Genomic DNA, 15,339 nt, shown 5'->3' with positions numbered 1-15,339 from the left:
TGAGGAAAGGATGACAAAGAGGATATATTTGTCAGAGGTGGAGGGTAGAAGGAGAAGCAGAGACCAAATTGGAGGTGGAAAGATGGAGTGAAAAAGATTTTGAGTGATCGGGGCCTGAACATACAGGAGAGTGAGAGGCATGCAAGGAATAGATTGAATTGGAATGATGTGGTTTACTGGGGTGGATGTGCTATCATTGGACTGAACCAGGGTGTGTGAAACGTCTAGGGTAAACCAGGGAAAGGTCTGTGGGGCCTGGATGTGGATAGGGAGCTGTGCTTTCGGTGCATTACACATGACAGCTAGAGACTGAGTGTGAACAAATGTGGCCTTTTTTTGTTTTTTTCCTGGTGCTATTTCTCTGACGCAGTGGGTGGTGATGCTGTTTCCGCTGGTGCAGGGTGGCGCCAGAAATGGACGAAGGCAAGCAAGTATGAAAATGTAAATGTGTATATAACTCACTGGACATGGGTTAACTGTGTGTGTGTGTTTGTGTGTGTCTGTGTGTGTGTGTGTGTGTGTGTGTGTGTGTGTGTGTGTAGGCAATGGAGTGAAGGCTGTATAGCCTTCATCACCCCCAATAAATTGAGAATGAAATGTTGATAATAAAGAGAGAAAGGTATATCTGTAGGTAGTAGTTGGTAGGCAGCCAGTGACGGAGGTATGTTGCCATTGCTACCTGCCTGGGTATGAGGAGGGTTAGTAGTTGTCAAGTTGCACTCTTCTGACTCAGATAGCTGTCTTTTCTTTCTGCCTCACTAACATGTGGATTACTGGCATAGTGTTCACGAACATACAATCTCTCCTTGTCATATGCAACACTTGACAACACTTAACTCTTCATAACTCTAGATCTTTCTGCAGGAAGCACTATGTGCTAGCCCTGCCTTTTGGCAAAATGGTTAGAACAGTAGATAGTAGTACTGGATAGGAACATTTAGGCATGATTATCAGGTATAAACATTCGTAGAAGCAGTTGGTAGGAGCATTAGATAGAAGTAGTCATTAGGAACACTAATCATGAGCCTGTGTAAACACTGCACTAGACTTGCCCTCTGCCAGTGTCCTGTTAAGGGTGAGGCACTAAAGGCTAAGAAGCAGCACTGGAGTTCTTTAGTTATGGAGACCCTGTTGCCATGGCCACCCCTTTGAGGGAGTTGCAGTTGGAACAGGCATCAGAGATATAGATAGATAGAAAGGTATATCTTTTCTAAGGACCACCTTTTAAATTTTGAATAGATAGAGTTGTTTGGTAAGCATTGGATTTTAGTGAGATTTGACCTCAGAATATTATTTGTAAGGACAACTTACATTACTATTGTTGAAATTTTGTCTAAAAGACAGACAACAAATTTATATGTGTGATGCTTGAGTTGGACCTCACTTCAGGTTGTATTTTCACTGAGGCAGAAATGGACAACAGTGAAGCTTATTGTATGAAAACTTTGTAAATAATGTCCCTTACTTATGTCTTTGTTGTTATGACGTTAGGTAAGTTAAGCGGTTTATTAATTTTTCTTTATCTCTTTACAGAAATTCAGAAAATTCCCAAAGATCTCCCCTTGATTTATGTGTGGTTTTGTTCCGCACTACAACCACTGCTACCCCTACGGTTGGAGCTCTGGTAAAGCACTCCAAACGGCAAGTACGGGGCTTCGTGGGATGTCATGCTATGCTAGAGCCTGGAGCATATATTGCGGTGTGTTTGGCATTCAATCACTGGCATACAGGTGAGAGGAAATTGTTTTTGCCATTTGTGTAATGCATCTCCACCCTTATAGAAGTATGGATGTTTGTCTAAATACCCTTTTATTTTGCTTTCTTACCTTTTCCACATTTTCTGTTTTGCATCTTGGATGAGGATGCCTGGGGAAATATTGTAGATATTATGGAAACAAGGTATGTTGTGTGCAAGGATTAAAGTGTCATTAGAGGTTCTAGTCTCATTTGATGGATAAACTTTGTCTGATATTGAACTTAAGTACTAAAATAGTGTTGTTTATTTCAGAGTACTGGACATAAGTTGAGGAAATGTTTAAATAAGGCAAAAGTCTGTGTGCCCTTGATCCTTTCCATGTATGTTGGAGTTAGGTTGGTGATTGTAGATGAAAATCATGTTCTGCAGATTTTCTTTTTCACATGCTTTATCATTATATAAAATGCAGGCATGCACTAAGTGATTTGAGTATGGACAATAGCATGTTTTGTATGGTACAGTAGAGTGCAACATATGGGATCAGAATCATAAATTTTTAAAAATGACAACAGATGTGGAAAACCAGGTATATTGAAATTAGTTGTTGATCTAGTTAGAGTGTAATATCCTTGGAGGTCATGGGCTTATGAGAAGAAAGGGGGAAGGAAGATGTACCAAGTGATGTCTATTTAAGTTAGATGAGTGGGAAAGAGTGTGAGACTAAAGCTAATGTGAAACTTAGTGTGGGTGAAGATGTAAAAGAGTAAAGCAAACATGGAAGGGTGTCAAGAAATTTGCTTTGATAGAAGTGCTGTTAAAAGATTCCATCCTCATATGTTTGATGCAGGAAGTGATATATGATTAGATATGGACTGATATTAATGTTGGTACTGGGACACAGCTGCTTGAATCAAATACCCATGCCTTAGTGTTTGATGTATGAATTTAGCTAACGAAAGTTCATTAGAACATGTGTGGCCAATAATCTGTTGTAAATAATTCAGTGCCATTAATAATCTATTGTGAAAAGATTCAGCCAATCAAGAGTGAGCTACATAGTAGACCGGCAGTTATTCTGAGGAGCATACCACAGGCTTTACCCCACCAGCTTGACTCAGGTCAAATTTACTGTCAGTCTGTCCAACTTAGAAGACTTGCAGCATGATTCTCAGATCTGGAACTTTTGCTGTATTTTTTCAGTAACCTATAGTTTGTCCTGGAAACATGGGGTATATTCTTGAGGAATATTAGGGGTTAGAAACTAAACATCCTTTGAACTAGATAGGGGCTGCTTACTCATTTTAGGCTTGCATTTAGCCTTTCAGAGACAATCACAGAGATGGGGTCAGTAACCCAGTGGCTCTTGACCACAGAAGACTAGAGATGTGCAGCCAGGCTGACTTATTCCATTTCATGGATTAGTATCCTTTTTTCTCTTTTTTATGTAATTTGCTTTGGAAGTGAATGTGCTTCTATGCTTTATACAAAGCTAGAAAGTGGATGGGAGAGATTGAGGGTCTTTCTTCATTTGTTGCAGGCACTACCTCGCTGATGCGAGAATGGCAAATGTTTAAAAGCACACACATACACACAAGAAGTATATGTTTGTTGAGTGTACTTGGTAAGCTGTATGGGAGAGTGGTGATTGAGGCGTGAAGACATGCACAAAGCATGAGATTGGGGAAGAACTGTGCAATTCCATAGGTGGCACAGGATTTGTGGATTAGGTATTTTCTTTAAAAAATGTGTGAGAAAATACCTAGAGGAAAAGAGGGAATTATATGTGGCATTTATGGATTTGGAGAAAGAATATGATAGAGTTGTTAGAGATAGCTTGTAGAAGGTCTCATGAATATATGGTGTGGGAGGAAAGCTGCTGGAAGCAGTGAGAAGTGTTTATCATGGGTGTAAGGCATGTGTATGAATAGGGAGGGAGGAGAGGGAGTGGTTCCTGGTGAGGATTAGTGTGCATAAGGTATATGTGATTTCACCATGGCTGTTTGATTTATTTATGGACAGGGTGGTGGGGAAAGTAGATTTAAGACTCCTGGAGAGAGGGGTAAGTATGCAGTTTGTAGGGAGTAGGGAGGTGGGCTGGGAAATGAGTCAGTTGTTTGCTGATGACAGCTCTGATGGCATTCAAAATAAGAAACTGCAGAAGTTGCTGACTGGGTTTTTTTTGGAAGAGTGTGATGTAAGAGGAATATGAGAGTAAATTTGAGTAAAATCAAGGTTATTAGGCTTAGCAGGGCAGAGGGACAGCTTAGTTGGGGTGTGAGTTTGAATGGAAAACATTTGGAGTAAGTGTAGTGTTTTTGATATCTGGTAGTAGATGTGGTAGCAAATGAAACCAGGGAAGCGGAAGTGAGTCATTAGGTGGGTGAAGAGATGATGGTTCTTGGAGCATTGAAGACTGTGTGGAAAGAGAGAGGTCATTATCTGGGATGGAAAAGATGGGTATGTTTCAAGTTCTAGTAATCCCAGCAGTGTATGTATGCATGGCATCATCTATAGCTGAGGATGTGCCAAGGAGGGTGGATGTGTTTTAAATGAAATGTTTAGGACAATGTGGTGTGAGATGGATTGACTGAGTGAGTAGTGAAAGGATAAGAGATAGGTATGGTAATAAAAAGAGTGTGGTTGAGAGAGCTGAAGAGGGTGTGGTTAAAAATATGGAGAGAATGAGTGAGGTTGACAAATAGGTTATACATGTCAGGAGTGGAACCACAGCCCTCTGTCCACAACAAGGCCCCACAAAACATTCCTTGGCTTCTTTATTAAAACATCCCTAATAAAAATTTTGTGTGATATACATCTTTAGAACATTAAAGCTTCCTCATAGTCTTAGTGAAACTTCTCTGAATGAAGTATTGCTTATGTATTTTTGTTTCGTCCCATTAGGGTTGGATATCTCTGATGGCTACCCTGGCTATGTCCTTGCTATTCATAGCAGCAAACGTGTAGCAGTAGAGCAGATCACAGCCCCAGCTTCTCTCTTAGCTGACTCCCTGATTAATCTGTGCCTAGCAAAAGGACAGCGTCATGAAGGACGACAAGGAATGACTGTGTACTACCTTACTAAGGTAATAGACATTTGTTTAATCCTTTTGTTTGACTTGTGTACTTGTGAACTCTATTAAACCTTCTAGGTTAAAAGGGTTTGGTAGTCTAGGGACTTCCAATTGTTTATTAGGTGACTGAATCCAGTTGTATTAGTTATGAGCGAAGAATTTTGTTATTATGAATGTGATGGGTGTATCTGCAGTATATCATATCTGAAAGCAACTGCAAATCATAACTGTCAGAACCTTTCAAGACCGTATATGAATTTGCATGGAAAAATAAATCCAATTGATTTACTTCATTTTAGGAATGATATGTATAGTAAAAATTATATTCTTGAAATGATGTGTGGAATATGTACATCACTGGGTATGAGTGTTTGCATAGACTTTACGTACTCTTAATGTTTGATGTCCATAAATGTACATGACATGGTTTCATAGAAGACATGTTAGACAAGAAATGTTATGCAGGATATTGTAGTATGAATGTAGGAAGGGCTAAGAGGTCTTATTAGGTCATATGATAGTAATTTGTGAGGTGAACATTGATTTGTAAGGTGAACATTTATATTCGGAAGTGTATGACTTGAAATGTGAATGAAAAAGAAATGAAGATAGACTTAATGTATTTGAATGAAAGTTGAAAACTTTACTTTCAGCATAAGTTACTGAGAACTAATGTGACAGAAAGGCAATAGAAACAGAGATTGCCAAAAGATAGAAGATCTCGCCTATTCTATCCAGAGGGGTACATAAGAATATGGAGGGAAAGAGAAGGCAATTGAGAGGGAGGTTTGATCCTATTAATGAGAGATAGCCTTATGTTTCAGGAAGTAGTGGAAGATGGCCCCCATCAGACAACATAATGGGAAGAGTAACTGAAGGAAATAAATGCAACATTGTGTTGATATATATTCCTCCAAAGAATTACAGCAATCTATAACAAGTATGCATTGATTATGTTGAAGGAACAATCATGATGGTACAGAAAGCAGTAAAACATCCATTTATCAGAGAGGGTAGGGTACTGATAATGGGGATTTCAATTATAGAGACACTGACTGGAGGAATTAAAATTTTTGTTGTAACAGAGAGTATTGGAATCACAATTTACAGGGTGTAACAAGAAAAATTTGCTGAACCAGCACATCAGTGAATAGACTAGGATGAGAAGGATTGGTACACCATTATTACCAAACCTTATCTTTACTCATACTAGCATGGATATTGATGATATTATATGTGATAAACCAACTGGAATAATTAAACCAACTGGAATAATTCATCATGTATTGTGCAGGTTTGACCATGTGGTAAATAAAGAAGTAAAATTCCCACCCTATGCAGTGCAAACAGATAATCATATGCACACCTTGTAATTTTCTAATCTTGTCTCAGTTATGTTGGGGTAATTTATAAGAGCCTTAACTAACTACTTAGAGTTCACTGACCTAACCTAGGGGTTTATTAGAGTATAATGAAACTGATTAGGATTTTAACCTTAGATTAGGTAATGTCATTGGCAGTTTTTGGTAACTAGAGTGACTGGGAGAGATTTTGCATATGCCCAGCATGGGTTTTGAAAACAGCATACTTGATAAGGAATGATTAGATTTAACATAAATTACATCTTCAGGGCTGGGCAGGACTAGTTGTAATGGTGGAGAACCGTCACCCTGATAAATGCATTCAGGTGATGTGTGATTGTCGTGAAAGCTACAATGTTGTTTCCACACGTGCTCAACTAAAAACTGTCGACTCTGTACCTCCATTGCACAGGTTTGTGGATGTATTCTTTTACTAATGTGATACCAAAATTTTGTATTGAGACACTTTTTGATAACAGTTTCTTTCTTGAGCCAACACATCACCTGCCTCACTTATCTAATAGTCCCCAAACAAGCCGTCTAGTATTGGTTGGCATGATAGAGGAATCTTTTAGCAATATTAACACAGCCAAACTAAATGTACATAAAAAAGCATAACTATAATGTATCTTGGAGGGCTGCATAGAACTTTTCTCAAAAATGATATTGTACTTTTATCACTCATTGAACCTTTATCCCACTCTTCCTACCACGTACATCATACCACCCTTGCTGCTAGTGCTACTCCCTGCTAAGGTTCAGTCTCATATTGTTGTCTTCATCATTAATATGTAAGAGAGATTCCTTAAAATTAAATCTAATAATCGATCACTTCCAGGAAACTTAGATCTACAGCCTTTCATTTTTCAGCTTCATGCATACTGTATTGCAGTTAATATGACAGAAAATGTCAGATTGTCATTTTAGGTAGTTTTTGTCAGTATGACATCATATTGATATTGATGGATTCAGAGCATGATTGAAGGTTAAACTTATTTATGAATTAGTGCCTACTGATTTTTTGTATGATCCAATTGTTTTGAGATGTGGTTCTGCTGAGTGGTATGTGGATTTTATTGATGTTATATCAAAAGATACCCATCAGGAATGTTTACCTTGTGTCAGGCTAGTTCTTTAACCCACCATTTTGGTGGATTAGAGGTTTAAGTGATGCCTTTTATGGAACATTAACCATGTTTTGTGTGAATTATCATGTGTCTATACTGTGTATTTTGCCAAATTTAATTTCTGTATCGATTCAAAATATATTTATTTATTTATTTTATTTATTTATTTTGCTTTGTCGCTGTCTCCCGCGTTAGCGAGGTAGCACAAGGAAACAGACGAAAGAATGGCCCAACCCACCCATATACACATGTATATACATACACGTCCACACACGCAAATATACATACCTATACATCTCAATGTACACATACATATATATACACACACAGACATATACATATATACACATGTACATAATTCATGCTTTCTGCCTTTATTTATTCCCATCGCCACCTCGCCACACATGGAATAACCACGCCCTCCCCCCTCATGTGTGCGAGGTAGCGCAAGGAAAAGACAACAAAAGCCCCATTCGTTCACACTCAGTCTCTAGCTGTCATGTAATAATGCACCGAAACCACAGCTCCCTTTCCACATCCAGGCCCCACAGAACTTTCCATGGTTTACCCCAGATGCTTCACATGCCCTGGTCCAATCCATTGACAGCACATCGACCCCGGTATACCACATCGTTCCAATTCACTCTATTCCTTGCACGCCTTTCACCCTCCTGCATGTTCAGGCCCCGATCACTCAAAATCTTTTTCACTCCATCTTTCCACCTCCAATTTGGTCTCCCACTTCTCCTCGTTCCCTCCACCTCCGACACATATATCCTCTTTGTCAATCTTTCCTCACTCATTCTCTCCATGTGCCCAAACCATTTCAAAACACCCTCTTCTGCTCTCCCAACCACACTCTTTTTATTTCCACACATCTCTCTTACCCTTACATTACTTACTCAATCAAACCACCTCTTACCACATATTGTCCTCAAACATCTCATTTCCAGCACAGCTACCCTCCTACGCACAACTATATCCATAGCCTCACAGCCATACAACATTGTTGGAACCACTATTCCTTAAAACATACCTATTTTTGCTTTCCGAGATAATGTTCTCGACTTCCACACATTCTTCAAGGCTCCCAGAATTTTCACCCCCTCCCCCACCCTATGATTCACTTCCGCTTCCATGGTTCCATCCGCTGCCAAATCCACTCCCAGATATCTAAAACACTTCACTTCCTCCAGTTTTTCTCCATTCAAACTTACCTCCCAATTGACTTGACCCTCAACCCTACTGTACCTAATAACCTTGCTCTTATTCACATTTACTCTTAACTTTCTTCTTTCACACACTTTACCAAACTCAGTCACCAGCTTCCGCAGTTTCTCACATGAATCAGCCATCAGCGCTGTATCATTAGCAAACAACAACTGACTCACTTACCAAGCTCTCTCATCCCCAACAGACTTCATACTTGCCCCTCTTTCCAAAACTCTTGCATTCACCTCCCTAACAACCCCATCCATAAACAAATTAAACAACCATGGAGACATCACACACCCCTGCCACAAACCTACATTCACTGAGAACCAATCACTTTCCTCTCTCCCTAGACGTACACATGCCTTACATTCTCGATAAGAACTTTTCACTGCTTCTAACAACTTGTCTCCTACACCATATATTCTTAATACCTTCCACAGAGCATCTCTATCAACTCTATCATATGTCTTCTCCAGATCCATAAATGCTACATACAAATCCATTTGCTTTTCTAAGTATTTCTCACATACATTCTTCAAAGCAAACACCTGATCCACACATCCTCTACCACTTCTGAAACCACACTGCTCTTCCCCAATCTGATGTTCTGTACATGCCTTCGCCCTCTCAATCAATACCCTCCCATATATTTTACCAGGAATACTCAACAAACTTATACCTCTGTAATTTGAGCACTCACTCTTATCCCCTATGCCTTTGTACAATGGCACTATGCAAGCATTCCGCCAATCCTCAGGCACCTCACCATGAATCGTACATACATTAAATAACCTTACCAACCAATCAACAATACAATCACCCCCTTTTTTAATAAATTCCACTGCAATACCATCCAAACCTGCTGCCTTGCCGGCTTTCATCTTCCGCAAAGCTTTTCCTACCTCTTCTCTGTTTACCAAATCATTTTCCCTAACCCTCTCACTCTGCACACCACCTCGACCAAAACACCCTATATCTGCCACTCTATCATCAAACACATTCAACAAACCTTCAAAATACTCACTCCATCTCCTTCTCACATTACCACTACTTGTTATCACTTCCCCATTAGCCCCCTTCACTGAAGTTCCCATTTGTTCCTTTGTCTTACGCACTTTATTTAACTCCTTCTAAAACATCTTATTGATCTCCCTAAAATTTAATGATACTCTCTCACCCCAACTCTCATTTGCCCTCTTTTTCACCTCTTGCACCTTTCTCTTGACCTCCTGTCTCTTTCTTTTATACATCTCCCACTCATTTCCATTTTTTCCATGCAAAAATCGTCCAAATGCCTCTCTCTTCTCTTTCACTAATACTCTTACTTCTTCATCCCACCACTCACTACCCTTTCTAATCAACCCACCTCCCATGCTTCTCATGCCACAAGCATCTTTTGCGCAAGCCATCACTGCTTCCCTAAATACATCCCATTCCTGCCCCACTCCCCTTACCTCCTATGTTCTCACCTTTTTCCATTCTGTACTCAGTCTCTCCTGGTACTTCCTCACACAAGTCTCCTTCCCAAGCTCACTTACTCTCACCACTCTCTTCACCCCAACATTCTTCTTTTCTGAAAACCCCTACAAATCTTCACCTTTGCCTCCACAAGATAATGATCAGACATCCCTCCAGTTGCACCTCTCAGCACATTAACATCCAAAAGTCTCTCTTTCGCACGCCTATCAATTAACACGTAATCGAATAATGCTCTCTGGCCATCTCTCCTACTTACATATGTATACTTATGTATATCTCGCTTTTTAAACCAGGTATTCCCGATCACAAGCAGTCCTTTTTCAGCACATAAATCTACAAGCTTTTCACCATTTCCATTTACAACACTGAACACTCCATGTATACCAATTATTCCCTCAACAGCCACATTACTCACCTTTGCATTCAAATCACCCATCACTATAACCCGGTCTTGTGCATCAAAACCACTGACACACTCATTCAGCTGCTCCCAAAACACTTGCCTCTCATGATCTTTCTTCTCATGCCCAGGTGCATGCATATGCACCAGTAATCACCCATCTCACTCCATCCACTTTCAGTTTTACCCATGTTAATGTAGAATTACTTTCTTACACTCTATCACATACTTCCACAACTCCTGTTTCAGGAGTAGTGCTACTCCTTCCCTTGCTTTTTGTCCTCTCACTAACCCCTGACTTTACTCTCAAGACATTCCCAAACCACTCTTCCACTTTACCCTTTAGCTTCGTTTCACTCAGAGCCAAAACATCCAGGTTCCTTTCCTCAAACATACTACCTATCTCTCCTTTTTTCTCATCTTGGTTACATCCACACACATTTAGACACCCCAATCTGAGCCTTCGAGGAGGATCAGCACTCCCCGCATGACTCCTTCTGTTTCCCCTTTTAGAAATTAAAGGACAAGGAGGGGAGGGTTTCTGGCCCCCTGCTCCCGTCCCCTTTAGTCGCCTTCTACGACACGTGAGGAATGCGTGGGAAGTATTCTTTCTCCCCTATCCCGGGGATATGTATATATTTTTTTTTTTTTTGTTGCTGTCTCCCGCGTTTGCGAGGTAGCGCAAGGAAACAGACGAAAGAAATGGCCCAACCCACCCCCATACACATGTATATACATACGTCCACACACGCAAATATACATACCTACACAGCTTTCCATGGTTTACCCCAGATGCTTCAGATGCCCTGATTCAATCCACTGACAGCACGTCAACCCCGGTATACCACATCGATCCAATTCACTCTATTCCTTGCCCTCCTTTCACCCTCCTGCATGTTCAGGCCCTGATCACACAAAATCTTTTTCACTCCATCTTTCCACCTCCAATTTGGTCTCCCACTTCTCCTCATTCCCTCCACCTCCGACACATATATCCTCTTGGTCAATCTTTCCTCACTCATTCTCTCCATGTGCCCAAACCATTTCAAAACACCCTCTTCTGCTCTCTCAACCACGCTCTTTTTATTTCCACCCATCTCTCTTACCCTTACGTTACTTACTCGATCAAACCACTTCACACCACACATTGTCCTCAACATCTCATTTCCAGCACATCCATCCTCCTGCGCACAACTCTATCTATAAGCCACGCCTCGCAACCATACAATATTGTTGGAACCACTATTCCTTCAAACATACCCATTTTTGCTTTCCGAGATAATGTTCTCGACTTCCACACATTCTTCAAGGCTCCCAGGATTTACGCCCCCTCCCCCACCCTATGATCCACTTCCTCTTCCATGGTTCCATCCGCTGCCAGATCCACTCCTAGATATCTAAAACACTTTACTTCCTCCAGTTTTTCTCCATTCAAACTTACCTCCCAATTGACTTGACCCTCAACCCTACTGTACCTAATTACCTTGCTCTTATTCACATTTACTCTTAACTTTCTTCTTTCACACACTTTACCAAACTCAGTCACCAGCTTCTGCAGTTTCTCACATGAATCAGCCACCAGCGCTGTATCATCAGCGAACAACAACTGACTCACTTCCCAGGCTCTCTCATCCCCAACAGACTTCATACTTGCCCCTCTTTCCAAAACTCTTGCATTCACCTCCCTAACAACCCCATCCATAAACAAATTAAACAACCATGGAGACATCACACACCCCTGCCGCAAACCTACATTCGCTGAGAACCAATCACTTTCCTCTCTTCCTACACGCACACATGCCTTACATCCTCGATACAAACTTTTCACTGCTTCTAACAACTTTCCTCCCACACCATATATTCTTAATACCTTCCACAGAGCATCTCTATCAACTCTATCATATGCCTTCTCCGGATCCATAAATGCTACATACAAATCCATGTATATGTATATGCACATATATATATGCGGGGGGCCAGAAATCCTCCCCTCCTTGTATTTCAACTTTCTAAAAATGGGAAACAGAAGGAGTCACGCGGGGAGTGCTCATCCTCCTCGTAGACTCAGATTGGGGTGTCTAAATGTATGTGGATGTAACCAAGATGTGAAAAAAGGAGAGATAGGTAGTATGTTTGAGGAAAGGAACCTGGATGTTTTGGCTCTGAGTGAAACGAAGCTCAAGGGTAAAGGGGAAGAGTGGTTTGGGAATGTCTTGGGAGTAAAGTCAGGGGTTAGTGAGAGGACAAGAGCAAGGGAAGGAGTAGCAGTACTCCTGAAACAGGAGTTGTGGGAGTATGTGATAGAATGTAAGAAACTAAATTCTCGATTAATATGGGTAAAACTGAAAGTTGATGGAGAGAGATGGGTGATTATTGGTGCATATGCACCTGGGCATGAGAAGAAAGATCATGAGAGGCAAGTGTTTTGGGAGCAGCTGAATGAGTGTGTTAGTGGTTTTGATGCACAAGACCGGGTTATAGTGATGGGTGATTTGAATGCAAAGGTGAGTAATGTGGCAGTTGAGGGAATAATTGGTATACATGGGGTGTTCAGTGTTGTAAATGGAAATGGTGAAGAGCTTGTAGATTTATGTGCTGAAAAAGGACTGGTGATTGGGAATACCTGGTTTAAAAAGGGAGATATACATAAGTATACGTATGTAAGTAGGAGAGATGGCCAGAGAGCGTTATTGGATTACGTGTTAATTGACAGGCGCGCGAAAGAGAGACTTTTGGATGTTGATGTGCTGAGAGGTGCAACTGGAGGGATGTCTGATCATTATCTTGTGGAGGCTAAGGTGAAGATTTGTATGGGTTTTCAGAAAAGAAGAGTGAATGTTGGGGTGAAGAGGGTGGTGAGAGTAAGTGAGCTTGGGAAGGAGACTTGTGTGAGGAAGTACCAGGAGAGACTGAGTACAGAATAGAAAAAGGTGAGAACAATGGAAGTAAGGGGAGTGGGGTAGGAATGGGATGTATTTAGGGAATCAGTGATGGATTGCGTAAAAGATGCTTGTGGCATGAGAAGCGTGGGAGGTGGGTTGATTAGAAAGGGTAGTGAGTGGTGGGATGAAGAAGTAAGATTATTAGTGAAAGAGAAGAGAGAGGCATTTGGACGATTTTTGCAGGGAAAAAATGCAATTGAGTGGGAGATGTATAAAAGAAAGAGACAGGAAGTCAAGAGAAAGGTGCAAGAAGTGAAAAAGAGGGCAAATGAGAGTTGGGGTGAGACAGTATCATTAAATTTTAGGGAGAATAAAAAGATGTTTTGGAAGGAGGTAAATAAAGTGCGTAAGACAAGGGAGCAAATGGGAACTTCAGTGAAGGATGCTAATGGGGAGGTGATAACAAGTAGTGGTGATGTGAGAAGGAGATGGAGTGAGTATTTTGAAGGTTTGTTGAATGTGTTTGATGATAGAGTGGCAGATATAGGGTGTTTTGGTCGAGGTGGTGTGCAGAGTGAGAGGGTTAGGGAAAATGATTTGGTAAACAGAGAAGAGGTAGTAAAAGCTTTGCGGAAGATGAAAGCTGACAAGGCAGCAGGTTTGGATGGTATTGCAGTGGAATCTATTAAAAAAGGGGGTGACTGTATTGTTGACTGGTTGGTAAGGTTATTTAATGTATGTATGACTCATGGTGAGGTGCCTGAGGATTGGGGGAATGCGTGTATAGTGCCATTGTACAAAGGCAAAGGGGATAAGAGAGAGTGCTCAAGTTACAGAGGTATAAGTTTGTTGAGTATTCCTGGTAAATTATATGGGAGGGTATTGATTGAGAGGGTGAAGGCATGTATGGAGCATCAGATTGGGGAAGAGCAGTGTGGTTTCAGAAGTGGTAGAGGATGTGTGGATCAGGTGTTTGCTTTGAAGAATTTATGTGCGAAAGACTTAGAAAAGCAAATAAATTTGTATGTAGCATTTATGGATCTGGAGAAGGCATATGATAGAGTTGATAGAGATGCTCTGTGGAAGGTATTAAGAATATAAGTTGTTAGAAGCAGTGAAAAGTTTTTATCGAGGATGTAAGGCATGTGTACGTGTAGGGAGAGAGGAAAGTGATTGGTTCTCAGTGAATGTAGGTTTGCGGCAGGGGTGTGTGATGTCTCCAGGGTTGTTTAATTTGTTTATGGATGTTGTATGGTATGAAATCTGTTGTGGATGGGAGAGCTTGGGAAGTGAGTCAGTTATTGTTTGCTGATGATACAGCGCTGGTGGCTGACTCATGTGAGAAACTGCAGAAGTTGGTGACTGAGTTTGGTAAGGTTTGTGAAAGAAGAAAGTTAAGAGTAAATGTGAATAAGAGCAAGGTTATTAGGTACAGTAGGGTTGAGGGTCAAGTCAATTGGGAGGTAAGTTTGAATGGAGAAAAACTGGAGGAAGTAAAGTGTTTTAGATATCTGGGAGTGGATCTGGCAGCGGATGGAACCATGGAAGCGGAAGTGAATCATAGGGTGGGGGAGGGGGTGAAAATCCTAGGAGCTTAGAAGAATGTGTGGAAGTCGAGAACATTATCTCGGAAAGCAAAAATGGGTATGTTTAAAGGAATAGTGGTTCCAACAATGTTGTATGGTTGCGAGGCGTGGGCTATGGATAGAGTTGTGCGCAGGAGGGTGGATGTGCTGGAAATGAGATGTTTGAGGACAATGTGTGGTGTGAGGTGGTTTGATCGAGTAAGTAATGTAAGGGTAAGAGAGATGTGTGGAAATAAAAAGAGCGTGGCTGAGAGAGCAGAAGAGGGTTTATTGAAATGGCTTGGGCACATGGAGAGAATGAGTGAGGAAAGATTGACAAAGAGGATATATGTGTCGGAGGTGGAGGGAACGAGGAGAAGGGGGAGACCAAATTGGAGGTGGAAAGATGGAGTGAAAAAGATTTTGAGTGATCGGGGCCTGAACATGCAGGAGGGTGAAAGGCAGGCAAGGAATAGAATGAATTGGATCGATGTGGTATACCGTGATTGACGTGCTGTCAGTGGATTGAATCAGGGCATGTGA

General features: G+C 41.0%; 1 protein-coding gene across 1 annotated transcript in view; it reads left to right on the top strand.

Annotated features, from left to right (window-relative positions):
* The window catches only part of sol (small optic lobes), a 193,110-nt gene that overhangs the window by 152,874 nt on the left and 24,897 nt on the right, over positions 1-15,339 (top strand). The window contains exons 11-13 of the mRNA XM_071680008.1: positions 1,534-1,730; positions 4,598-4,779; positions 6,398-6,540. Of these exons, the coding sequence (XP_071536109.1) occupies positions 1,534-1,730; positions 4,598-4,779; positions 6,398-6,540 (522 nt within the window). The remainder of the gene's footprint in view (positions 1-1,533; positions 1,731-4,597; positions 4,780-6,397; positions 6,541-15,339) is intronic.

Source organism: Panulirus ornatus, chromosome 30 (assembly GCF_036320965.1).
Source record: "Panulirus ornatus isolate Po-2019 chromosome 30, ASM3632096v1, whole genome shotgun sequence".
Taxonomy (NCBI): Eukaryota; Metazoa; Arthropoda; class Malacostraca; order Decapoda; family Palinuridae; genus Panulirus; species Panulirus ornatus.
This window is presented reverse-complemented; position numbering and strand designations above follow the sequence as displayed.